This window comes from Orbicella faveolata, unplaced genomic scaffold (assembly GCF_042242905.1).
Source record: "Orbicella faveolata isolate gen_17 unplaced genomic scaffold, um_ofav_v1 contig_25, whole genome shotgun sequence".
NCBI lineage: Eukaryota > Metazoa > Cnidaria > Anthozoa > Scleractinia > Merulinidae > Orbicella > Orbicella faveolata.
Genome location: NW_028301553.1, coordinates 13,068,189 through 13,095,000, shown reverse-complemented (window position 1 = coordinate 13,095,000; position 26,812 = coordinate 13,068,189). Strand labels below are relative to the sequence as shown.

General features: G+C 39.7%; 2 protein-coding genes and 1 long non-coding RNA gene across 4 annotated transcripts; 2 read left to right on the top strand and 1 right to left on the bottom strand.

Annotated features, from left to right (window-relative positions):
* Nucleotides 1–5,255: 5,255 nt before the first annotated feature.
* On the bottom strand, nucleotides 5,256–8,669 carry LOC110055823 (uncharacterized). Its single transcript, XM_020762235.2, has 2 exons — nucleotides 7,969–8,669; nucleotides 5,256–6,981 (listed from the first exon to the last, which is right to left on the bottom strand). Exons 1-2 carry the CDS (start codon nucleotides 8,582–8,584, stop codon nucleotides 5,798–5,800), a joined length of 1,800 nt encoding a protein of 599 aa, XP_020617894.1. The 5' UTR covers nucleotides 8,585–8,669; the 3' UTR covers nucleotides 5,256–5,797.
* Nucleotides 8,670–12,443: 3,774 nt separating this feature from the next.
* LOC149109031 (uncharacterized) lies at nucleotides 12,444–20,530 on the top strand. Of its 2 annotated transcripts, XR_016208812.1 has the most exons (4): nucleotides 12,444–12,562; nucleotides 17,967–18,001; nucleotides 19,087–19,388; nucleotides 20,430–20,520. It is a non-coding gene; the product is annotated as an uncharacterized LOC149109031 (long non-coding RNA). The 2 variants fall into 2 exon arrangements; XR_016208811.1 differs by lacking the exon at nucleotides 17,967–18,001 and having other exon boundaries at nucleotides 20,430–20,530.
* Nucleotides 20,442–26,091, top strand: LOC110055817 (uncharacterized; the record flags this gene model as incomplete). Its single annotated transcript, XM_020762228.2, has 4 exons — nucleotides 20,442–20,526; nucleotides 22,505–22,594; nucleotides 23,295–23,954; nucleotides 24,798–26,091. Coding segments are annotated over 4 exons (1,953 nt in total), but the record flags the coding sequence as incomplete, so codon positions are not given.
* Between the last annotated feature and the right edge of the window lie 721 nt (nucleotides 26,092–26,812).

Genomic DNA, 26,812 nt, shown 5'->3' with positions numbered 1-26,812 from the left:
GTAGGTTACATGACGTCATAACCAAAACTCGTATCATCTTGTAGAGGAAGCTCAGGGCTATCTAATCAATTAAATTTACGTCGCTGTGCCTTAACAGAACGAAAATCCCAGGGGAGAGGTTCCATCACCCCCTCCCATCTTGTACCGAGGGCTAAGGGTAATTTTTTACGTGGACAAAATTACTCAAACTACTGAACCCTTTGCAATAGAACGACTTCATCAAGTTCTATAATGGACTTTTTTGGCGATTCGGCGGCTATTTTGGATTATGTTGTTTCAAATAGCTATTATGGCATGCCCAAGGGGCAAATTAGTATTTATTTGCCACCTAAGAATTCCAAAATAGCTATTTGAAACAACATAATTCAAATTGGCCGCCGTATCGCCGAAAAGGTCCATTGCGATGCCCCAGGGCTGACTCCCAAACCGATCACTACCCACTTAAGCATGCAAAGTGCTACTCCTATCAATTTCAGAGCGGTTTTGCCACTGGTCTTTCACTTCAACCTTTGTTTGATAAAGAACAGCGGTGGAAGACACTGATTTGCAAACAATATAATGAAGACGACAGAGCAACACAGTTGCAACATTTTATGGTGCAGCGGCTCTCAATGCTTATTTACAAAACTTAACAGAAGGCCTCAATGGGGTGCTGCCTTTAACGACTGATGTTTAATTTATTTTGCTTACGGTTAACAGGAATTGGGATTTTATTACCATTGTTTTCAGATGTTAACAATTAACTTCCATTGTTTAAAAAGGTTAATAATTTATTTTGACTTCTCTACAACATATTTAAGGTGGCCGAACACAGTGTTCAAGTGCCTATACCTAATTTACCATTACTTTTAAACTATTTATGCTTTGACACCCGTTTTTTGCAAGAGTCAAGGTTAACCACAGAAGGGTTTATTTTTGCATTTTGGCTTGGGTGTGTGCTGTTGCCATGGCAACGGGGCTGGTGAACAAGGCTTAAAAAATGGGTTTTTTTATTTACAAAAAATCCAGTCGTTAGATTTTTTTCATTTGCCCACTACGAATTGACATTAAATCCCCTCTGTCAACACTGCTCTAATAAAATTTTGACATAGACGATTTTCGTAATTCGCCGTAAATCGTTTTCACTGCATGTTCTGTATTATTAAAAATTCCCTATGTCAAAATTCAGATTTTTTGTGATTGATCGTTCACGTGGTTTCTGAACTATTTTTTTGCCAAATTTCTTGAAATTCTAACTACTGGATCGTTAGAAATCGGCAGGTTTCTGCAAAAGCAATCGGGGGGTCTCAATTTTTCGAGCAACCGCGCATGCACTGCATTTAACTGGGTTCTTTCGGTAACAAAGAAAACGCTGAGAATTGCTGGGTTCTTTGCATCGTTAGCTTTTCCAACATATCTTTGTAATAAAAGACTAAAGCCATCAACACACTGCGTTCAATAATAGAGAAAAATAGCACAGATAGTGGGGGTGTTGAGTAAATACAATGATCGCTCTATTGACGGCATGTTTGTTTTTGCAATCCTTGTGCGCGCGCTGAATTGCATCAGCAAAACGGTGCGCGTAAACTGTGTTAGGCCACCTTAAGATTTTACGACCATTCCGGGACGTAAAAAATATTGTTTTAAGAACTGTAGACTACTATAGCTTTCAAGCCACAAGACCAAACTCAAGAAAGTCTTGACAACAGATCTAAAGACGCTCACTTTCGTGGTTAAAATTGCTTTTCACGGCTAACGTTTAAAAGTTTCTAATTTTTGCGCCTAAATAACGGATGAATTTTTGTCTGTTTTACGACTAACAGTTAACCCCACTGCCGGAACCTTCATAACAGTGAGAGTAGCGAACAACTTTTTCAGTTTATTTCGTCTTCACTTTTCGCAACGAACCGAACTCAGAGATGTAAGGTAAAGTAGTAATGTCATTCCCATATCTGAGCGAAATTAGTAAAGATGACGAACTAGTTGTCGTGAAAGATTTCCAGATGTCTAGGACCTGAAATATCTGTCGAGTACCACACAGAACCAACTGCCCCGCGTCACTTGTTTTAATTGATGGACAAAACGTTCAGCTTCGCGTTGCGTGTCATGTCGTTGAAGAGTCCTCGTTGTTCCAGTAGTTTGATTGGCGAGTCGAATTCCACGATTGATCCATTGTCAAGGACCATCACCCTGAAAATAAGGACCAAAGTATCTCAATTTTAAATTTCGGCTTATTTACCCTTTGTTTTACTTGGGACAAGTCAGTGATATCAGTCCATTATATAGTGGGCAGTGTCTCCAATCAGCCCACATGGGCTAAATACATTGACACTTAAATAAAGTTCTTACTTACTTACTTAACTTCTTTTTATGTTTCAAATTGAGACTGGCGCAAAATGTTTCTCAGAGGTGTAGCAGCTCTCGTAAACTTGTAATTCTTTTACTTGTTAGCAGTTGTTATTGTTTTAGGGCTAGGAGCATTTTTTCTGTTGTTTGTTCTATTGTCCTCTCAAAGGGTATCAAGCCATTCAAGTGAGACCTTACGAGTTGCTACCCAACCCCCTCTCTGATGTATGTGTAAAGTGTACAGAGAATGTTTAGATCTCCTTTGTAGGTATTTAAATGCAAAGTTTCCTTTTCTTTCATAACTTGGCTATTCTTCTTTTCTCGGAAATTGTAATTTTTATGATTAATTGGTAATAAGACTTCGTGTCATCCAGTTCGGTCTGTAATCATACTCGTGATAAACAAATCGGACTCCCGCTGTGCGGTCTTCCGATTTTGTTATCACTCTTATGATAACAGACTGAATTGGACTCCACTCAGTCCTATTACCATTACTTATTGAATCACAATGATTTAGATTACCAGAGGGCAGCTTTCACTATAATTAAGCTGGTGATTTTTCTCAGACATAGCAATCATTGAGGTAATTCTATTTGCTTTAAAGACACCTGCTCTGTACATTGAGGCAGCGTTCAAAGCAATATTTTACAGTTGTTTGCTCGGCCCCACAATCTTTGTGCTATAAACACCGCCGAGGGTAAAGATTATTATAATTTTTTTATTATCCATCTCCATAATTTGTACCAGGTCATTACAGCTATGTATTCCATTTATCTTATTATACATCAAAGCACTCAAACTCATAGTAACTCATTGTTTTCCAGCATTTTCACCAAAATACATAGTATCATCTTGACTGTTGTTAATATTACAATTAACAAACATCGTATAACGAGACCTGAATTATTCCGCATATTTTATTTCCTTTTCAACATCATTTTGTTCCACACACAACGCTGATTCGTCACTCTTTTGTTGTAGACAAATGTAATACACGCGAATGTAATATACACACAAAATCGACAAAACTAATGGCACTATTAGGAGAATAACAGCTGAAAATGAACTCTGTTTGAGCAAAAACATAGTAAATGTAATAATCATTATAGAGGTCACATAAAAATGACAATTAATTACGTTTATCTTCACTCTGATGAAAGCCACTTTTGCAGTCCAACATGGCATCTTTGTTGTCGTTTCCTAGAGTTTGATCACGAGACACCTTGTCTTTATCAGCACCTGAAACTTTCGTAAATGTTCTTCGGTCGTCTGTAGTAACGCTCTGGCCATATTTTCTGTTCATTGGTAACTCATTGATATCCGACATATCTTTTCCATCGTGGAAAGAAGGTTGAGCCTTTATTACGTGTCCGCAGTATTGCTCATTGCAACCTATAGTCGGCTTTCGCCCGACTACCAAGTGCAAGATTGGAAGCGTAACGCTAAACAAAGGGAGTGCATTGTCACTTTCGGTTTCTTTAGGGATACAATTCGACCTGCCTTGATCGGGTCCGAATTGGCCCTCATTGACAATCATGCGATCAATTATTGTGATTTATACCTGTTTACTTATTTTCGGAAAGAGATATGATAGTTTTTAACCCTCGGACGCCCAAGCGGGGCAGGGAAGGGGTGGATGCCATCCCGTTCTCCCCCGCCCCCCATAAGATTTTTTCGTAGTTTTGAAAAGACGATTTACTTCAAGTGTCTGAAATTTCAGTAGCTGTTCATTCATCCTCCGGAAAAAATTTTACTATGTCAATTGTGTGACCATCATTTTTGACGTTGCCATAGCAACCGCAAATTTCATATAGGTCTGGCCAGAAATCAACTTTTTTGACCTGTACCAGACGGCGCGGTTGTTTAAAGAACGGCGAAGATCCTATACACATGGACTAAAGCTTTCCCTGGTCGAAAAGTTAACTACCAATTCACCTGTAGCCATTGTTTAATGAGCCTTGATATGAAAGAAGAGTTGCTCCTTCTTATTAACATATATAAGAACTGGCCTTCTCGTTCACTTTGTATAATTCTGTTTATAATAGTATCCCTAGTAGACAAGGCTTTTTTCGGAGAGGGGGGATCGCTCGCTTGCTCCCCCTTCAAAGTCAGTTTTCCATCCAGGATTAACTTTTTGCCAATCTTTTGATTTCTTATATAAGCAGTTTCCAGTTAGCTCGCTATAAAAATGTATCAAAAGTTCTCGAGTGACTTGTGTTACAAGGAAAACAATCTCTCCACGTAGGTAGGCCTAGGCCCTTAGCTGAGTCAAGGTTAGCGTGACGCTTCATTTCCGTTTTCAAAACTTTCAATCAGCGTTCTCTTTATATTTTTGTCCGTCTGTGTTTTGACTGATGTCCAACACCACAAAGCATTAGTTTTATCAAATAAGAGGAACTGAAAAAATGAAAAAATGCTTGAAACGTTTTCCAGTCACCAGTTAAAAGCGATGAATATAAACCTTCATAGAGTATCAAATAAATGATACTTATAGAACTTAAAATCTGTTGAAACTGGCTTTCACCTCTCCCAAAGACTCCCTAGGATAGCATGGTAAAGAACGTGCAGTAAACGCCTTCTATTTTTCTCTCCCCAGTCTTCACACGTGCGCTTGCATGCTCTCCCCTGTAACAACCAAAGCCGCTCCCAGCTTTTCAGACACTTCATACTTGAAGGGATTATTCAATTCAACCCCCCCGCTTCCCCCTCCCTCAGGCAAAAAAGGAAAACGAGCCCTGTGAAATATAAAGGTATCTGTTTATCTTGCTAGTAAGAAATATCTCGGCACTCTCAATATTGTTAATTTGGACATATTGTTGCGTTTTTACATGTTAAGTCGTTACTAATTTGCATTCCCAAAACGTCAGCCGAGCCACCAAAAATGACTCAAAAGTAATCAATCAAGGAAAAAAAAAAGTACAACGCTAAAATTTAAAATAACTATATCATAGATAGGCTTTATTATTTAGAACAAGAAAATTCCGCCTTTGGAAAAACACGCCGATCAAAAGTGTCCTACTAAATTGTTATTGGATAAATTTCAGATACCGTAAATTCGCAAAGCTTAACTGATTTGATTTAACTAAAATATTGACAAGTGTATCAACGATTAAAGACAGTGGGGGCACTTATCCCCTACCCCCAGCCCCCTGCGATTCTAAGAGCGGTTAAAGGAGGATATTTGAAAATATCAATGTCATGATAATTTGCAGCTCTCGTCGTAGAGCTAAAAAAAGTCAAACCTAATTACGAAAGCCCGTTCAGAAATTCATTTACATCCTCCATTTTCGCAAAGCTATTCATCTAAAAAATCATTAACTTTATTTAACGAGAAATACTCTAAACTGGAAATCAACAGGTGAACAAAATATCAAACGGTGGTAAATTAGACCACAGAAAATTGAAATCCTGCTAAAAGAACTGTTTAAAAGAACAGGTTTTCCTTCAGTATTCCTTTGAAAGATTAAGAACATTATTGCGGATTGACAATCCATTCCACGGCTCTCTCAAATCCAGTCATCATGGTAACCCTGCGGCAGTTCTGCATCCACCTGGCCGGAAATACTCGATTTTGGCAGCGAAGGAAGTCACGTGCAACCAAGCCATTATAATCAGCCACTGACCTCCATGTGCGCCGTCGATTCACTTTATCCGGGGTCTCGCGATCTGTAACAAGGAGGGCAGCGCGAAGAAACTGGGTGAACTCTTTGCTGTGGTCGTGATACTGCATAAAGGCCACTTTTTCGTTGGAATAGGCAATTGCAGGATTTTGGGTGTCTTGTAGCACTTGTTGACGAAAGCTCCCTGTCACAGTTTCTAAGGAATGAAGTAATTCTTTTTGAAACAGAGAAATATGACTAGACCAGTTTTGAAATTCAGTGATGATAACAGCAGAGGGGTTAGCTGTGTTCAACAATGGTTTGCACATGTCCAAGATGCTGGTAAGTGGCTGGTAATCAGGGATGTTTGAGGTGGCGACGCGGTCATATTTCCGGTCTGCAGGAAGGAATGGAGTCATCTCCATACAGTCGCACAACAGGAAGTGAAACTTCACCTGTCCTGTGGACAGTGTCGCAACGCACTTCTGGAGCACATGACTTATATACTGGCTGTACATCGTAAGTAGGGAGGCGCAGTGAAAATGCTGTTTAACGTTTTTGTAATCCCACACGCCAAATGGAATTACAGAAGGATCCAGTATGTACCTAAATGGGTAAGGGCCATCAATTTGATTTCGAAAAGCGGCAGGAAAGCCCGTCAGAGTAAAGTTTTCACGAGTGAGATCTTTTCGTGATCCCTTAGGTAACAAAATGCCATTGGCAAACCAGTCAGAGGCGGATTTTTTATGTTCCTTTGGAATTTCCTTCAAGTACAAATCCATTCCATCCTTTGAATAGCGATCGCTCTTGAACATTCTCCGTCGCTCCTCTGTAATCCAGTCTCCCTCTCGAGAACTAAGTTCAAGCCAGGTACGCCACACTTGCACGAGTGTGCGAAGATGGTCTTGCTCCATCTTCATTGCGCCTCTTGTCAATTCTTCAAGGCTGGATGCATGGATCAGTTCTTGAAGGGTGCTCTTCACAAGCCTGAAGTCTTCCTCACTGAGTCGCAGTGAATACCAAATCTGCGTCACAGAGTTTGATATCTGCTCTCCTCCTGTACGTCAAGTGTAGAGAAGAAAGATAACGAAACTGAATACATGTAAGCAATGATGATGGAGATCTGGGTAGCAGATTATGCATACACACTAGTTTGACATTGGTAGTTCTTCAATTTAGAACTATCTTGTAAAAGATTAACAGGGTCTTATGAATCATACATATAGTAAAATGGCCAAGTCACACTCAGTCATGCATAGTTGTCATTAGTGATGGATGATAAATCAATAGACTTACAAAAATAGTAAATGTTAATTTGATACAGGAATGTACTCCTAAATAGTTTCTGTTGAATAGCCACACACCAGAGTGAAACTTACAGTCCCAGTTAAGAGTTAGCAACACCTTGTACAAAATGATAAAAGTACTGTTCAATATTTTTAAACCACTTCAGTTCCGTAACTTCCATTTAAAAGTCACACTCAAGGATTTCATCCAGAGACTTAAAACCACGGCTTTATAAATGTACCAAATCAAAGCAGCGCTCAGCAGCTTTCATTTTCATAGCCCACAATAGGATTTGATCCAAAGACCTAAATGCTAAAACCACCTTATGTAACATGATAAACAGTACCACATGTTGGCACTGCTACAAAATTTTGTTCAAATTTTTTATTACACCACTTTTTATACATTTTTGCTGTGATTCTCCATTAACATATGTCCCAGGACGAAAAATCTAAGCCCTTAAACTACATTATGAGCCTGCAATATGCACGTACTGCGTGCCTATTTGAGAAAGGCTGTCTCCCTTGACGAGACAAGGAAGTGACAAAAATTTATCTTGTTCATTATGTTTGCTACACCTAGAGTATATGTAGATACAGTTTTTCGTGGCCTTGCTGGGCTATAACATGCAATAACCATTGGTCTTTGTTTATCTTGATTATCACGAAGAAAGAGAAAAGGCCTCCGATTAGATAACAATTAAATTTCGCCGAATAAAATTATCTTTAATAAAATCAAACATGAAAGTATAATTTACCTTTAATAAGCATGTATAGCAAAAGAACTGTACGTGCCATCACACAGGAGCAGATGTCGTTCAAAACAAAGGTCAACTCTTCGTTAAAGCCGTCTGGAAGCTGAGACAAGGAAAGTAGGACATTTCTCGGGTCACCAACGCCGCAAACAAGAATCGATAAAGGCTTGTTGTACTGGACACCTTCGTTCAACGGCAAGTTGATCAGATCCACGGCTGGCATGTTTCCCCAATAGTAGACGGTTCCCATACCTGGACCCATGATCGATTTCACCGAGTGGTAGAATATTTCCAACTGGCGGGACAACTCTTCTGTTTTTGCGCTTATTGCTTGGCAGTCGGCCTTGTGTGTCGGCCAAGAGTTCCTTTGACATTCTTTGTCGCAGTACCATTCTTTTCGACAGCTACCACAAGGCTTCAGTCCTGTTTTTTCCCTTCCACATCCAGCACACTTCCTCCTCAGGGCAGCCGTTTGACAATCAACTTGATGACGAAACACATCGTTGTGTTTACATACCTCGCTGCAGTAAAACGCTATTCCGCATCCACTGCAAGAGACCTTTGGAGATGGAGGTGAACAAATGGTGTCACAGCGCCAACATTGATCTTTTCTAAGCATTTTTTGCTTGAGAAACTGCTTTTCTCTTGACGAGATAATGGCTCACTCTTCGGCGTATAGCGTAATCAACACTTTATTCATTACTTCCGAGAAAGTTTTGATTTTCTGAGAATTTATTGCGTGACTATTCAACCGTGGCCAGTGATTGGCTGATATGCAATGAATATTTGTTATTAATCAATTACGATCCAGCTTTTATATTTCACGCTAAAAAGCGTTTTGAAGCAAGTTGAGGCTGCTAGGGTTACCCTGGCGCTAAAGGGCATTGAAACCCGAAGAGTTAGCGGTAATTAACTACTGGGTCGACTTTCCTTTAAAGAAAGAATGCTTAAAGTTCAATTTTGACGTCAAAATATTTTATGTGACTGTTGATAATGACATCTTTGATTTCATATGAGAATGTCAAAATCTAGCCTGCGTGGCAGGCCGTAGAAGGAGAGGGAAAGGGTCAAAATGAGCGCGGAGGATAGAGCCCACCTAGGTATACCAGCCAATCACAGGGCGTGAGGGGTCAAGTAATCATTCTCGGAAAGCAGTTAACATTTCTTGGAAGTGATTGTTTCAAAATTCTTAAGAGTAAATGTGTAGACTGCAAAACAGTCGTATTTTTTGCGAACGCGAGCGAAGGTCAATATTCGAACGAAAAGTCTGGAGCGAGTGTAAAAACGCTTCGACGGTTGTGCGTCACATCAAAATTTAGGTCAATTTCGTGGACCAGAAAGTCGATCTGGTACATGGATTTACCTGCCCAACGATTTTCCTGGTTTAGAGTATTCTTTAAGCTAAGTTTTTATCGCAAATCTAGCTTGGGTAGGTAAAACCAAAAAACATTGAGAGCGTCTCTAAGCTTCTCTAAGACTAGGCACTTAAGCTAATCGCCTGACATTTTGAGCTTGTGAAAATGTTCCTCAAGCTAAAAACAAGCCGAAACTTTTATTCGACAGCTAAAACTGATGTCTTCTTCCTTGTGGCACTCTTCATTTTCTAGAAATCAGTATGCAGCACGCATAAATTAGCATTATTTTGAAACTGGTGGCATGTCCGTACCGATCGGAATCAGGGCAACACGCTGTGCTCATCGTTGAACTTGTAAGATATTGCAAGACGGAGAGTGAAGACCGACAACCATTTTGGCATTTGTAAACTTGATTTTAACACTAGTCTTGACGATATATAATTTTGTCCTAATTTCATGATTTTAATTAAAGGATTGGTACTCTCCAGTGGCGGATCTAGGGGAGGGGCCGGGGGGGGGGCCGCCTTCCCCTCCCCCATTATTTTAGGTAAAAAAATCGCAGAAGGAAGAAAAGCTGACAGAGAAAGCTAAAAACCCCTCCCTCACGCACTGCTCTCCATTCTAGATTAAGACCTTCCCGTACTTGGTGGGACCAAAAGAACTTGAAAACAGCGTTTGCCTAATTGCATAAGAAGTAATATGTCAAACACGAAAGACCGTGTTTGACCACATTTCCAAGCACCGGGAGAGAGTTGAAAATACGACGCGCAGCGGAGTATTATTGACGAACTTCGAGGTGTTTGGAAATGTGGTCAAATGCTGTCTTGAGTGTTTGATATATCTTCTCAATCGAGACTAACACTAAAGAGAAGACGGAGAATTAAAATCGTTAAAATCTATGTCAATTAAGATCAGATATCCAAACACCGTCACGGTCATGATTTCCTTTGTTTAAACGTAATGAATTGTTAATGAGTTTGAGAAAATGTTGTAAATATACCACACCAAACTTGCTGTTGTAAACTAAGTCAGTACAGGCTCGTAATTTTTTAAAAAAGACGACAAAGTGGAGTATTGCCTAAAAGGATTGTCAAAATTGCGCTCTAATTTCATGATTTTAAATAAAAGAAAACGAATTTGGACATGATTAAACAGGTTATCTAGGAAATGCACTTTATATGAAGGAATTTTTATTTTATGCAACTTAAAATTATTCAATTTTAAGAAATTTAATGTTTCGAAAAAAATATTTTCTCACAGAGTCACGAAACCTGTAATAGCCATTTTCTACGTAGAAATAATTTTATTTTTCGAAATGAGGATGGAATTTGTCAATGGAGCTAGCCACTGTTAAAACACTACGGTACCAAAGCAAAGTTTTGATAAATATGCTAAGGAAGTTAACGCATATTGTCCATCAATGACATTGAAAATTTTAATATGCTATTATACCTGAGTTGTAATTAAGACATCTAGGTGATCTGTGGGTTTTGTGTTTTTACGAATCTCCATTTTGTAACGTTAAAACATGAAAATTAAACTAGGGTATTAGAAAGTACTCTCCATTCTCGATTAAGACCTTCCCGGACTTGGTGGTGCCAAAAGAACTAGGAAACAGCATTTACCTAATTGCATAAGACAATGAAGCAAATATACCAGACCAAACTTCCTGATGTAAACCGAGTCAGTACTAATTACTTAATAACCGAGAGTGAGGTCGTTACGGGAAAATCTCAAACCTAGGCCTACCGTATTAACCTCGCTATCGCTCGGTCAATACGGTAAGGCCTCAGTTTGAGATTTTCCCGTAACGACCTCACTCTCGGTTATTGAGTAGTTAGTAATTTTTTAAAAAAAGACGACAAAGTGGAGTATTGCCTGAAATGATCGTCAATTGTCTTTTGGGAAAGCTACCCTAAAGAGGAGAATTTTGCATCATGAAACATATATAATTTGCAGGACGAGACACACGATGGCTTAAACTACTTAAACTACCTTTTTTTAAGCGAGAGTAATTTGGGTTATTATATAAATAAGCAATAGAGCACTTTTTCCGTGTTTACATAGCCTCATCTAAACACGACGAGGGTTGCGAGAATTCGAGACAGTTATGCAAACCCTCGACTTCGTCTCGGGTTTGCATAACTTTCGAGAATTCTCTCAGGCCCCCGAGTGTCTAGGAAAGGCTATGTAAACATGGAAAAAGTGCTCTATTGCTTTTATAAAATAATTCTCAAAAATACGCGCGAATCTAACATGTCAAAGCCGTGATTACATACTCTCATCTAAACACACCTGCTCTAGAGCTCTGAGCTACGACACATTAAAATTAATACTTCAACGACCATTCATAACAATTCCATGGCTTTTTGAAAGGAATGATATGCCGACTAAAACTCACTGGAATCGCTTTGAAACGCCGCCAAAATACCACGGAAATACAAGAACCCAGAATCGTCGAAGTAAGTCGTTTACATTAAATTTCTTTTCCATATTTTTACGCTGTAAAGTGTAAAATATTAAACTGTTCACGGCTTCCAAAGAGCTTAGGGACAAGTGGTCAAACTCCCGTTACTCGCATCACTTTCTTCTGTTTGACTCGACAATGGGAGGGGAGGGAGCATGAATCAACAGATGTAATTTCGTTTCCAAAGATCTGGGAACGAGATTCGAAGCAGTCGAAGCAGTGTCACCTCAGTCGGCGCCAGTTGTCCGTTTCGCAAACGTTCGATGCCATTTTCCCGACACTTAATTTTTTTTTTAACTATCAACGAATTTTTCTCTACTAAATTAAAGAAAAAAGAAAATTTGTAAGTAGCCACCCAGTATCGAACCCGGAACCTCGCTTCCTTACATCCCCTTTATACCACTGCACTACGGTTGATCCGCCAATCTCCGCAAAATTTAATTATAAAACGTGACTTTCTTAAATATTTATGATAGAGTTGCCCCAACCGTCAAATAAAGACTAACCGCAAGCAAAGCAATGTGAAAATGAACAATTAAACTTTTGGTCTCCATCAACAAATTATAACCAGTGTCTATCTTGTCCAGGCCTAAACTAAAGCAGACATAGCATCGTCCATTCTGGAAGGCTTGGTTACCAATGATGGCATCGACCGCTGATTAGCGTCAGTCTGATGTGAAAGCAGTGCTTTTGTGCTTCTGTATGTTATGGTTGGGACGTTCAGATGGATAAAGTGTTTACTACAGTCATCACCTGTGTGATGTTAAGCTGCAAGGTGCGTGTGAATAATTAACGCATTCTTCTACACTACACTTCTAGCTCGGCTCAAAGATCTTTTAAGCTTACTTCTGCAATGAAGTGAAGTTGCTTTCGGTATAATTTTCACTTCCTCGACTGTAGTCTCTTGGGCTGCCAGAAATATTTTGAATTTTCCATGGTCATGCAAAATGCATTTTAAATTGAACTGCACAATGCAGACTGAGGCCCAGTTCAGACGCTGAACTTTTCATGAGCCGAACTTAATTCGAATTTGGACCGACCCAAATTACCAAAAGTACACCTGTTGATTCAGACGTCGGACTTAATTCGCCGAACTTTATTTAGTTTAAACCAAAACACATCGAAATGTCAGCGATTTTCAGGCAAAGTAAAAACTGCTTGTGAAATACGTTATAATAATTTATACATTAGGTTCGGCTCATGAAAAGTTCGACGTCTGAATCAAAGCCGTTCCAAAGCCGAAATTCCCGGCTGAGCTAGGCGGGAAGAACGGCTGGGCCGTTCCAAATTCAAAAAGCCGTTCTTAACTGATTCAGACGCCGAACTTTTCATGTACTTAAGGTAATTCCTCTGAAATAAAATTGACAATAGATTTTTGTTCAAACTTTGTCCACTGAATATTTGTCATATGGTAACTTCAATTTTGAAATAAAAAAGGGGGGTGCCCATGCTCATTAAGGAGCAATGAGGCATTGAAAATGCCCCATTTTGGCATTATTTAATGCTTATCATAAGAACGCATTCACAGTAATTGTAACATCTTTGTGAGCCCAGACTCATAAGAACATGCATTAAACTATAGTCAATACAATGTGTCGGACACAAATAAACGTTTTAAGTTTGATTCAGACGGAAAGCTAGATCCTTGATTAAAAATTTGAACCAAATTTTTTGACGTGGTTACCGACTGCAAAATAGAAAAGACCACAGTTTATCTGCTATTTTTCTTATTTATTCAATTTTCAGCAATAGAAATTAAATCAGTCTTTTCTCACGCAAAGCTTATGATTAGTTGATTACAATGACTGGAAAAAAAATTGGGGTGCCCGTACTCGTTGGTGAGCTAGAGCCATTTTTCAACTGACAGAGCTCAATATCAAGGCAAATCCGTCATGTTTTCAATGTGCGCGTGCACGAGCCCGCGCTAATGACGCCATAAATTATGCGCAGTAAGGATGCGCTATGCAAATGTGAGGAATGACCTTAATTCAATGTATTTGGTTCAACTCATGAAAAGTTTGGCATCTGAACTGGGCCTGAGGGTAAGCTACAGACTATTCAAACTGCAGACAGGGTAACCCGAAAACACTGATCCCCGGTCTGCGGACCCCCACGGACTACCTATGGCAAAACGAAGGAAAATTGTTACCTTCCATTCGTGGCTCAATCTGGCCATGGAAGATGTATTTTTAGGTTGTTTAAGCTTGTTTGTATTTGTAATTGCGCTGAGCAAATTATGAAACGAACTCATGAATCCACGTGAAAATGGGCTGAACAAAATGGTGGAGGGGAAAGAGGACAAATTTCGAGGCTTCCTGGAGACTTCCTGGAGGCTTTCACGGTCTTTCATATCCAGTGTAGCCACAGCAAAGGAAGTGGCAATGTGTAATGATATAACTTGTGCCTGAGCCTGAACCCAAGAATGTTATATTTGCAAAATGAAACGTTCGAACTTTCGCTGACACGATCTATTCGACAATCCATAACTGAAATATTTATTCCTTATTAATTTTTTTTATTATATTTTGGGAGGTGGTCCGTAGAGGGGGTCCGTAGGGGTAGTCCGTGGACCGGTCCATAGGTAGTCGAGGTATACCCAGTCCAAAATGGGGGTCTGCGGACCAGGGGTCAGTATTTTCGGGTTACCCCTGCAGACAAAGGTAAAATGAAGATTGATTGTGAGGATGTTTGTTTCTTAATAAAGTGGATTTGATTAGCATGTGGAAATTGTTTTTGCAAAATTCTATTAATCATTTCAACCTTGACTGTTTTTTCAAACTGAAAAAAAGGAAGAATAAGGGGAAACCTTCAAACACGGAATCTGTAATCTGGAATCTGAAAACTGGAATCCGGAATCCACAAATCAAAGAAAACAAGATCTTCAAATACGCAAAAATTATTTTGCATGGCTTTTGCCTGTAAAAATTAAGAGGCTGAGTAGAAAGGACCTCAAACTTCTCCTTTTTGGAGACAAGGATTCCCAGTCTGTCGAAATTTGTCCAACCGTAATTTCTATAGTCTCCTCTGCAGCCGTTTTTTGGGATGTCACGCAACGCTCCCCCCAAAGAAACGGCTGCTCACATCCAAACCACATTCTTTTCCTTTTGTGTTTGTGGTTTGTTTGAGCTCTGTTGAACAGACCAATCACATAATAGCAAAGTGTGAATGACGTAAGCTTTCGCGCGGAAAGGTCTGCGGTGCGAACACGCGAGGGACTCCTGGTTTTTGTTTCACGCTGCACGTCGCCAAAAATAGGGGTGTTCGCAGGTTACGATCATGACGGACGAAAAAAATTGTAAATGAAAGTCCTAAGTACAAGTGCTTCATGTGCTCATCGCTATGTTCAGCTTTAAATGAGACAATATATATTTTCTCGAAATGTCAAATTGTAAGCATCAATCAAGGGCCAAACGCTTCCTACAGATTGTAATCAGGCCGGAAAGAGCAGCATTCAGAACTCAATGTCAACAAATCGAGCGAAGCTACTTGATTTCCTGTTTCCTTTATTAAGTTAAAATAGATATCTTCCTTCTCGACAGTAATTTTTTGAGTTGAAAGCTTCTAATAATTAACTTGAACTTTGAAGAGTCTTCAGCTACATAGAAAGCTCGTTCAAGCGTCGCCGGTATTTTTCGGCGTCCCTAAACATAAGCCGGAAATCTGTATGTTTATTTGTGACATCTCCCACGACAGGATACAAAGATAAAAAACATTCCCTGATTGGACAAGTTTCAAAGGGCGAATTTGGCGCGAAAACGTTCTTGAAAATGGAACGGAAGCGGTGATTGGCTAATTTCGTGAAAGGAATGTTGTTCGGATGTGAGCAGCCGTTTCTTTGGGGGGAGCGTTGCGTGACATCCCAAAAAACGGCTGCGGAGGAGACTATAATTTCTAGTGAGGGCTATGATTATGAGAATCTAAATAATGTTCATTGTAATTTGATTCTAAGCACCCCGAGAGCATCAAAAATAAGCTTGAGCACTGATAATTGCTATTTTGTTTGATATTAAGGTCATTCCTCACATTTGCATTGCGCATCCTTACTGCGCATAATTTATGACGTCATTAGCGCACACTCGTGCACGCGCATATTGAAAACGATGGATTTGCCTTGATATTGAGCTCTGTCAGTTGAAAAATGGCTCCTCTGCAGCCGTTTTTTGGGATGATTTTTTTACAGGCAAAAGCCTGCTCATCAACGAGCACGGGCACCCCAATTTTTTTTCCAGTCAATGTAATCAACTAATCATAAGCTTTGCGTGAGAAAAGACTGATCTAATTTCTATTGCTGAAAATTGAATAAATAAGAAAAATAGCAGATACACTGTGGTCTTTTCTATTTTGCAGTCAGTAACCATGTCAAGAAATTTGGTTCAAATTTTTAATCAAGGATTTAGCTTTCTGCCTGAATCAAACTTAAAATGTTTATTTGTGTCCGACACAATGTATTGACTGTAGTTTAAGGTTACTTCCCACCTTCAGAGGCCAAAAAAGTCGTTTTTTCTTTTATTTGACAAAATTTAAGTTCGTCATTTTATCTAGTGTTTCCAAAAGAAAAACATTAAAAATTTCAAAAAGCGGCCGAGTTATTTAGAAAAAACGTATTTTCAAATAAAGTTAATAAACTAGGAAGGTGTCACAATCTTGTCAACGGGCGAGAACCCTGGGGAAATTTTCGCGGCAAACGTTCATTGCTCGTATTTCATATAATTTGCATATTTTTATTTACATCACGCACTTGACAAAAATTCCCGCGTGGAAACTCTTTACGCTAACTCCTATGGAAAAATCAAAAGCAGAAAAAAGTCCTTGGGTAAAGAAAATGAAAAACAACGGCCCAAAGAAGAAATAAAAAGCTCCATATTGTCAAGGAAAGAAAAGAAAACCTTGCTGAAAGTGACAAAGGCTCTTGGTTTGGCCAAACGCCTTCGACAATCTCGACATCTGCTGAAGATCCGGAGCGTTCGAATATCCTTGGAACAAGTAGCTTAAAAATCAAAGTCAACGTCATTGCAGGCTGCAAACAAGATTCTTCGTCGGATTCTGGCGGAAGTGATGAGGAAAATGAAACCCACCCAAGGGAACTCATTTCAGCAATAAGGGTATTTCTTAAGCTGTCCGTCGATTCCTTAACGTCTTGTTTTTCAGCGGCACATTTTCCGCCTTAAACCTTTTTGGCGCGGGTTTTGCCTTTGCCTTTGCCTTTGGCGTCTTTGCCATTATATTACATCGCCATCCTGAATTGAACTCCACTGAGCGAGATAAAAAAAAAATGTTGCAATGCGATGCTTTTCCCGGGAAATCTTGATCTATTGTCATAGACACTAGGAGGTCATGTTGTTCCATTGGTTTGCGGTTTCATTAGGTGTTATAATCTCCGGGCGTGGCACGTATTGTTTACAAACCTTTACAAGCTAAAATCTCGCATTTGATTTTTGGAGGAATATATCCACTTTGAGCGTATTTATAGGGTATGCAGATTTGACGGATTTTCGTGAAATTTCACCAGAACATTCCAGAGATAATCACAAACCAAAGTGTGTCGGGAAATTTTGATATTTAACACATTTTTCCCGTGGCGTCCATTTATGCAACACGTCTCGCATATTTTTAGCTACTCCAACTTGAGAAGTGAATATCTAGACAACAAATCAGAATATCAAAAAAGCCTGACACACTTTTGTTGATTGATGGCTTGTGAATAAGACTGTGCAGCCACTTTGCCCGTACTGCGGAATCCGATACCCGATAAATTCAATAGAAGAAGCCTCGGTCGTTTCACGCCTTACCGCCTCCTGACACTTCCTAAAAGAAAACATTGCTAAAATTGTATTTTTTTCGTAAAGTACATTTATTAAGCTTTCTTATGATGTATAGTTTGTTGGGGTTTTATTGAAACTGGCGCGCATACAATTTTTTTTCCAGAAGGGCACCCGCGAAGGTGGGAAGTAACCTTAATGCGTGTTCTTATAAGCCTGGGTTCACAAAGATTTTACGATTACTGGGAATGTGTTCTTATAATAAGCATTAAATAATGCCAAAATGGGGCATTTTCAATGCCACACTGCTCCTTAATGAGCATGGGCACCCCCCTTTTTTATTTCAAAATTGAAGTTACCATATGACAAATATTCAGTGGACAAAGTTTGACCAAAAATCTATTGTCACTTTTATTTCAGAGGAATTACCTTAAGTGGTCTGCAATTCACCAGAGGTATAAATTTGGCCTTTATGTGTAGTAGATACTGAACAAGATAGGAAATGTCTCAGAGAACAGGGTCTCCGTCAGTGGCAGCTACCTGTACATCGATGGTGACGTCCCCCACTTTTAATGTCCAAAGGTTAACCTGGCTTGTCTAAATAAATATCTTTTTCTCAACAGATAAATTACTACATGTAATTCCAGATCAACACTATTTCCACAGTGATACTGTTACAAAACACCACTAGATATTCTTGTCAGCCATCATATTAAAACAATTTATAGAAATGTTGCACACTTACTTCCACCTGCTTCTTGATTGAGAATGGATCAGATAACGTGTTGTTAAAAGATGTGAAAAGACTGCCAGAAACTCACTGCAATAGCTTGTAGCTGTTGTGCTACTCACTAGTCTTCTCAGAGCAATTTGATCTAGACAAGAACCGCACTCTTGCCAGGGTCAGGTTGAACAGAAGATGGGTACAGTAACTTAGCCTGCGAGTGGACTCTTGTGTTTGGGCTTAGGGCACTAGTGACGAAGCTGTGAGAAAACACTCCCTCACATGCCAACGCAAAAAGTAAGAAAGCAGCATTTGAGTGGGAAACCCAGACACTAGAGCCTGCTCACAGGCTATGGGTAATTCTATCCACCCAAAAAATCACTGACCCTGACTGGATAGGGATTTACCCAATGGCCGATAGCTTTATCAAGCTTTTGAACAACCAGGCCAGATGTATAGCTAGGGGTTGTTCAAAACTAGTCAAATTTTTTTAACAATCACAGTTTGTGGTTGAAGTAAAGCAAAGAAAATAAATGACAACAAAATAATTTCTCCCTATATTTATTTATTAGACATTACTGAAGTGAATTCTGTATTCTGGATTGTGGATTGCAGATTGCAGATTGTGGATTGTGGATTGTGGATTGCAGATTCTGGATTCCGGATTCCGGATTCCGGATTCCATCTTTTAGTATTGCCCTACAATAAGAAATGCATGAAAGTAACATACAAAATAATTGCAAATATAATTGTAAAAATAATTGTTTATGATTAACAATAATTAGCAATCCTTGTTCTTCTAATATTATTGTTGAGGTTTCCACCAAATGCTGATTGAGTGATTGTATGAACCACTATTGCTACAAATGGACAACACAGGGGAAAGAAAATCATCAGGCAAATCGACTGCCAGTGACGTCAGCTCAGAGACTGCATCATGCAGACCCTATTCTTCACCAGAAACACCAGCTGCTTTTTCTTCATCACAAGTAGTTAGATCAGCTACTCCATCCACTTGGTATGCACCTTCCAGTCCTTCAGCTGCATCTTTATCAAGAGTTGGTCATTATTCACAGTCACCTGCAGACTCAATGGACTCCCACAACAGTCAAAATGAGGTAACAACTAATATTATTACTTAGAAACAATATGTTACACTGTAACTATTTTTGTACACTGTAGATCAGTTTCTGGCAGAGACAGTGAAAAGAATTCTAGATTATGATTGGTCCAGAAGCCCTGGCTATTGTATGCAAGCATAATTTATTCTGTTTGTGTGGCCCAAATCAGCAAAAATTGCAGTAACTGTTGGAAAATTTATCAACTACCTGTAAACCAATCAGAACCATGAAAGTATTAGGCAAGTACAAACAAAGTACAGGCAAGTATTTTGCCTGTGTGATAATATTATAACACAATCCAACTTATTTGTTAATTGGGTTAGCAGCTGTTGCGTGCCTCTTTTGAACCAATAACTACAGTAGCAAGCTAACATACCTGCCAATTAAACTAAGTTGCACTTAATCACATTCATGGTTAGTTTTTGAAGTGATTTGTCAAAACACTGTGGTTGTACTACTGAGATACATATTTCTTTGAAATGTAGAACATTCATCTTGAGGGTCAGTGGCATTGGTAGCTACTGGTAAAGTCCATACAAACCAAGTGGCCTATCAGGCCAGAGCTTATCCCAACTATATGTAGCAGTATTTCTACCCTCCTGGATGGGCCGGTTACTCCCAGCATTATAAGTTTGCTGGTACCTATTTATACACCTGGGTCAGGAGAGAGGCACTGTGAGAATAGAGTGTCTTGCCCAAGAATGCAACGCAATGTCTCCATCCAGGGCTCGAACTCAGACCATTAGATCCAGAGATGAGTGCTGCCACCACGCCTCCACATGGCATTGATGCTACATAAAATACAATTCTTCCTCTTTGTGGCTTCATTTCATTGACCACAGTCTTTAAACAACAACTTCCAGGAAACAACTAATCAGAAATTTAAGTCCCCCTTTGTATTGTATTGTTTCATTAAAGATGCTGGCTTTGCTCATACTTAAAGGTGCATTTTTCTAAGCTACATGTAATAAATCACCACTAACAATTCTTGTTTTGACTTACAGTCATGCATGTTTTCTTTCCTTCTTTCTGATGCAGCCTTGCAGTTGATGTACATGTAATCCTTCACCCAAGTTTCCACCGTCAGTCAGAGTCCCAACTCAGTCAAACAATGTCAGTAACTCAACACCATCAAGTAAGTTGATACTTAAGTGCTGGGGGAATGTCAGCTAACCCCAAGTGAAATCTGTGGCTTGAGTCTGAATTCTCTAAACTAATATACATGTACAACATTATATGGGCTCAGGGGTTTCAATAAAAATGTTTTGCAGGGGGGTTAAGAACAGGTTTACAAACCAGGTAACTAAATTGGAAGGCCAAAACAGCCTAACAGAAAATTTTGAAATTCTTCACTTTCAGAGATGTATTTTCCTGAATTCTGGAGCAAAATTTAGGGCTCCTCTGAATCATTAACTTACCTACCTGGTTTATTTCAACAAATTTGAGTAAGGTAGCATGATTTTCAGGCATCTCATAGTTAGATAGTGCATTTCTCAATGCTCATTGCTACAACATGAAATTAAACTTTAGTTAGTGTATTTCTTTCCTTCTGGTGAACCTACACTTACATGTCTTTACCAGTTTTACATGTAAACAGTTTTGAAAATTAATCACTACAAAAAGTGTGAACACCTTTTGGGCTCCATTACTATAAGTACAGTAGGTCCCAGTTTCCCTTGATTTTCAGGTGCATGATGTGCCTGGCACATTTTCTTTGGTTGCATTTGCCGTGTTTTAATATGGTTTTACATGTGTACGAAGACTTGAGTTAAAATTTATACACCAAAAAGGCTGGAGTTAAAAAAACTGCAGTTTCTTCTTGAGTTCATAATTTTAATCAAGTAGATCATTGGAGTTCTTTAAAATTTCTTGTACATATTCAAAGTTGTGGTTTTGTCACAATCAAACAGGCTTCAGATAGCTACATGTACATGTACTTTTATAGTCTGGAAAAAATTCAGACTATGAAGACATGATTGATCGTCACAGTTATACACACAACTTAAGCAGGTGTGAAATTAAAGCCTGAAAAAAAATTCAGGCCTGAATGGGATTCGAACCCATGACCGCTGCGATACCATGACCTCTGCGATACTTCTGCCATGCCATAACGATACCGGTATTGCAGAGGTCATGGGTTTGAATCCCGTTCAGGCCTGAATTTTTTTTCAGGCTTTAATTTCACAACTGCTTAAGTTGTGTGTATAACTGCGATAGTCAATCATGTCTTCATATCATTCTTCGCAGTTCAAATATATGAACTTTCATACATTCATTTGTATTCTTCACCATCTATGGGTATATTACAAACTCACAATGTGGGCAGCTCCCAGTTGGCTTGATAGCTCAGTTGGTAGAGCACTGCACCGGTATCGCAGAGGTCATGGGTCCGAATCCCGTTCAGGTCTGAATTTTTTTCAGGCTTTAATTTCACAACTGCTTAAGTTGTGTGTATAACTGCGATGATCAATCATGTCTTCATATCATTCTCTCCAGTTCAAATATTTACACTTTCTTGTAATTATTCATTTGTATTCTTCACCATCTACTGGTATTACTATATTACAAACTCACAAATGTTGTCAGCTCCCAGTTGGCTTGATAGCTCAGTTTACAGGACACTGCACCGGTATTGGAGGGGTCCTGGGTTCGAATCCTGTTCTTGCCTGAGTTTTTTTTCAGGCTTTAATTTTACAACTGCTTAAGTTGTGTATAACTGCGATGATCAATCATGTCTTCATATCATTCTTCGCAGTTCAAATATATGAACTTTCATATATTCATTTGTATTCTTCACCATCTACTGGTTTATTACGAACTCACAAATGTTGTCAGCTCCCAGTTGGCTTGATAGCTCAGTTGGTAGGGCACTCCACCGGTATCGCAGAGGTCATGAGTTTGAATCCCGTTCTTGTCTGAGTTTTTTTTCAGGCTTTAATTTTACAACTGCTTAAGTTGTGTGTATAACTGCGATGATCAATCATGTCTTCAATTATGTGCAATGTTGTCATGTACATGCATGTATTCTGAACATTGTAAGTCACTTTTCTAAAGTATGTTGTGTATAAGTCAAGGGATATGGTCATAATCTTGCATTTTTTTCCTTCTAACAGATAAATCAGGAGAGGGGAAAAGAAAATTGTCAACCAGTTGGAGTACCCCAGATCCTAAACAAGCCAATCTCACACCTGTGGAAAAAACAGGTTATCATTATAATTTGATAATAACACTGTCTTCTACATTATAGGGGAAAATTCATAATAAATTCCACAATGAAGATTAACACTAATTCATTTTGATGAAGGCGTACAGCATAGTCCTTTTATTACCGTTGTTATTGTTTAAGGTTCCTGATTCTCACCATACACTCAGTAAAGTCTGCATTCGAGCCCTGAGTGGCCCATCAGGTCGGTTCTTCTCTCCAGTATTCGCAGCATGAAGGAACTGGGAAGTATTTTTACTCCACTCACCCCGTCTTTCTCTCTGGATGGGATGTTAGTCCATTGCAGGGCTACCTCCACCATTAAATTTGCCTGGTACCCATTTATAAACCTGGGTGGAGAGAGGCTCTGTGCGAGTTTAGTGTCTTGTCCAAAATCACCTCAGTGACTTATGCCAGACCTAGAAAGGCCTGAAGGAGGACAGTAGAGGAGGAGAGCCAGCAGGCAGGGTGGAATGACTGAAATACCATGAGAGTGGTAGCCGGGGATAGGAAACAGTGGAAACAAAATGTCATCGCCTTATGGGCCTACTGCCACAAAGAGCAGTGATGATGATTATGACCCAGCCCAGGGCTCGAACCCAGACTGCTCTTGTGGGTTTCAGCCCACTAACCTTTAGGCCACTGCACCTCTCAGTGTAGAGATATTATGCTTACTATTACCTTGCATGTTATCTTTTCAGCAGCAGACTCTAAACACAGTAAAAGACTTGGTACACAGGACTGCTATAACCACCCTCCACTGCTCAGTTTTAAAGTCCCAGAGTTAAGTGATCTTCCCAACACGTGGAGTAAATGGAACGATGTTGAACTCCCTGTCGATTTTCTAGTACTGACAGTGGAGGATTGTGAGTTCCTAGGATTTTTTTCCTATCTCGAAAAGCCCTTTAGGAGTTACTCCAGAGAAGTTGGTTGCGTTTACTTTGGCTTCTTGGGTAATGGTGGTGGGAAGAAGTTGAAAGTTGCACTGATGAGGTCTTCCAAAGGTTCTGCTGTTCCTGGTGGGTCTCTAACCGTCGCAAAAGACGCTGTCCATGTACTGAGACCCAAGGCTGTATTTTCGGTGGGGGCCTGCATTGGATTGAATCATGATAAAGGCAAACTAGGAGATGTAGTTGTCTCCTCAAAGTTAACAACAGCCGTCTACAAAACCCCTGCAAGCAGAGACGTTAGCAACCTCATTAGACATGCAGCTGACGGCTGGCAGGCACCTTTAGAAAACCCAGGTGCTCTGGAAGTAAGAGTACACTGTGATAGTGACTTATTGAGTTGGCCAGAGGGGGTTAGTGAGGACATTAACCCGCGATGCGCTGAGGCAATTGCAGTTGAAATGGAGGGGGAAGGTGAGTTTGTCAGATGTCTGCTTCAAAACGTTAATGGTACGAACTTGAAACTAAACTTGTATATAATGTTCTTTTTTTTTTCACCTGCACACCTCAGGTGATCATTACACTTCAGTGCGTTTTCCCAAGGAGGCTCTTCGATGAATACATTTGGAAAAAATTGAATAAATTCGCTCAGCCTTTTTTCATAACAGCTACTTAAGAAATTTCTAGTAACTACTGAGAAAGACATGCCGCGAGTTTTGAAAATAAAATTCTGGTCAAGCTACTTCATTACCTTCTCTCTTTTTTCAGGCTGTAACATGTTTTGTTCTGTGTGGCCAACGAATGCGGCATGTTGATGTTGAAATATTTTGAGATTCAAAAGAACTAAATATACATGTACTAACTCCACAAATTTGGTTTTGGGAACGTGAATGTCTAAACACTGAAGTTTAGAGTGGCCTTATTGATCCATCAAAGTATATTAAGTGCTGACCACCACCTTCACAGGAGGCTTCTATTCATGAATAAACCAGTCTATTACAGCAAGGTAGTAAAATGATCGCAAGAAGCGAAATCATCCGGGAAATGGCGATGTGCGTGGGCTTCATTCCGGGAAACATTGTCCAGCTCCATATATACGACATTGTTTGACATTTTCCAGCAGGGTGGCAACACAGTGCAACGTTTTGCCCAACCGATTTTTTAGCAAAGGTGATCAATTTATTAATGAATCAAGGTCTAAGATGCATATGAATCAATTCTACAAGGACCATATTGGTTTATGTATAGTTTTTTTAGTTTTATTTATTTTCTTGGGAGGGCATTATTTATCACCGTATTTGCATTGTTGTATTACAGGTCTGTTTACCGCAGCCCATGACCTAAAGACAGAATGGGTTGTCGTTAAAGGTATCAAAGACTACAAAGATGGCAGTCAATCTTTAACTGCTGATGAGTGGGGGGTTTTTGCCAGTGTCATGGCGGCTTCAGTTGTGGCTAACATTCTGAACGATGCTGCTGTCTTTCAAGAATGGCCCAATTACCAAGGTAAGTCCTCTGCTTTCCAGCCGTCCAACCGGATGTTAGACGCCAAACTGAAAAAGATAAAGAAGTACGCCATTGGGCGTGAAGACCTTCGGCGTCTGAAAGAGAGCGCTGTTATTAATCCAAAAACTCCTCGAGGTCTCCTATATAACGTCTGGTTTCATGTCGCCCTGTATTTCCCTCGACTTGGACGGGAAGGACAGAGAAAATTGACGAAGGCCAGTTTCCTATTCCTCCAGGATGAAGGCAACAACTGGTACGCAACCATGGCCCATGACGAGTCAAGAAAAACACACCAAGGAGGGAAATATGACACCGCCACAAACTACGAGAAACGTAGAAGAATGTACCAGACAGAGCATCAGAGTGATGGATTTAATGCCCTCCAACTTTACTGCAGGAAACTCAACCCTGCTTGCAACGCTTTTTTCCAGTTTCCGAAGCGGTACTGGAATGGGCCAGAAGAATCAGTGTGGTTCGAAAATCGATGTCTAGGCGTAAACAAGCTCGGTAGCATGATGGAAGAGCTCAGCAAAAAGGCTAATCTTTCTCACGTTTATACCAATCACTGCATCAGGGCAACAGCTGTAACACTGTGGTCGGATGCTGGTTTGTCAAATTCCCTGTCAAGCCACGGGAATGAAAATTCCCTCAAGAGCTACGACGCTCGTCCATCTTCGCAGCAGCTCCAGGAGTGCAGTAATGTTCTCTCATCTACCCTGAATCCAAAAGCCACACCAGCCGATCAGCAAATGCAAGTCTTACGAGGGAATCAGCAACAACTTCAACAATCTGGATCCGTGGCTTGTGCTATGATTCCTAACCAGCAAAACTTCACAAGGCATGATGAGCAATTCAATTTCTCAACCATGTTCTCGGGCTGCCAAATCGGGCAAGTTCACGTGATTTTCAAGAGTGATCAAGCGCAGTGACATTCGTATTCAAGTTCTTACCAGATGAATTTCAACATTATCATTGAATTTAAATATTTCTTCACCGCTTGTGAAGAATAGCTTGTTAAGAGTGGCATGCATTGTCTTTTGCCTTTGTCAATAAACGAGTTGGTATGGCGCTTAGTACTTGATAATATTAAAGAAAATTAGTCTGACATCCGTATGTATCAGAACATTCCTTAAAAGTTAAGAATTTTCCGTTTCATTGAGCTAACTCCTCTAACCATTCATGAAAATATACCGGCCTCCCGCCAACTAATGTCTTTATTGTTGAAAAGAGCTAAATCCTGTGATTGGTCATATCCATGAAGAGTTTTCAGTTCACTGAAAAACTCAAGGATAGATTTATAAAAAACCCGGTAATTTGTCAAAGTATTTGACATTGTAATGGCACCTGAGTAGGAGATTTAATCCTCCCATTTTTCTGAAGAAGTGGTCTGGAACTGTACACCAGTTTTTCTTGCCTGCGGACAGCATCCTAGGGATCAAAGCAAGTTTGAGTGATTTAAACATTAGACCCATGTCAGTCATACGTAATCCTCCTTTATCAGTGTCATGGTATAGTCCTGATCTTTTTATTTTGTCTTTCGTTTTTCTCAAAAGAAACTTAAAGCATTTGGTTTTAACCGAGTCTTCGATTCCTGCGGGGACGGGGAGATTTGATGCGGAATAAATTAGCTGAGATATCCCGAGGGTTTTGATTATCATAACTTTTCCAAAAAGAGTCCGATCTCGAGAACTCCACATATCGAGTTTTGTTTGTAATACTTTCAGCTTTTGATTAGAATTAAGCTCATCATTTCCTTTGACGTCGCACGAGAAATGAACGCCGAGTATCTTGACGGGACTGCGCCTCCACTTCATTCCAAGAGGGTT

What these genes read in the sequence shown, in the direction of transcription:
- LOC110055823 (XM_020762235.2), bottom strand. Translation starts at nt 8,584, where the DNA reads ATGCTTAGAAAAGATCAATGTTGGCGCTGTGACACCATTTGTTCACCT. An exon ending in GCTATACATGCTTATTAAAG is followed by an intron (nt 6,982 to 7,968) that starts GTAAATTATACT and finishes CTTGACGTACAG; the next exon opens with GAGGAGAGCAGATATCAAAC.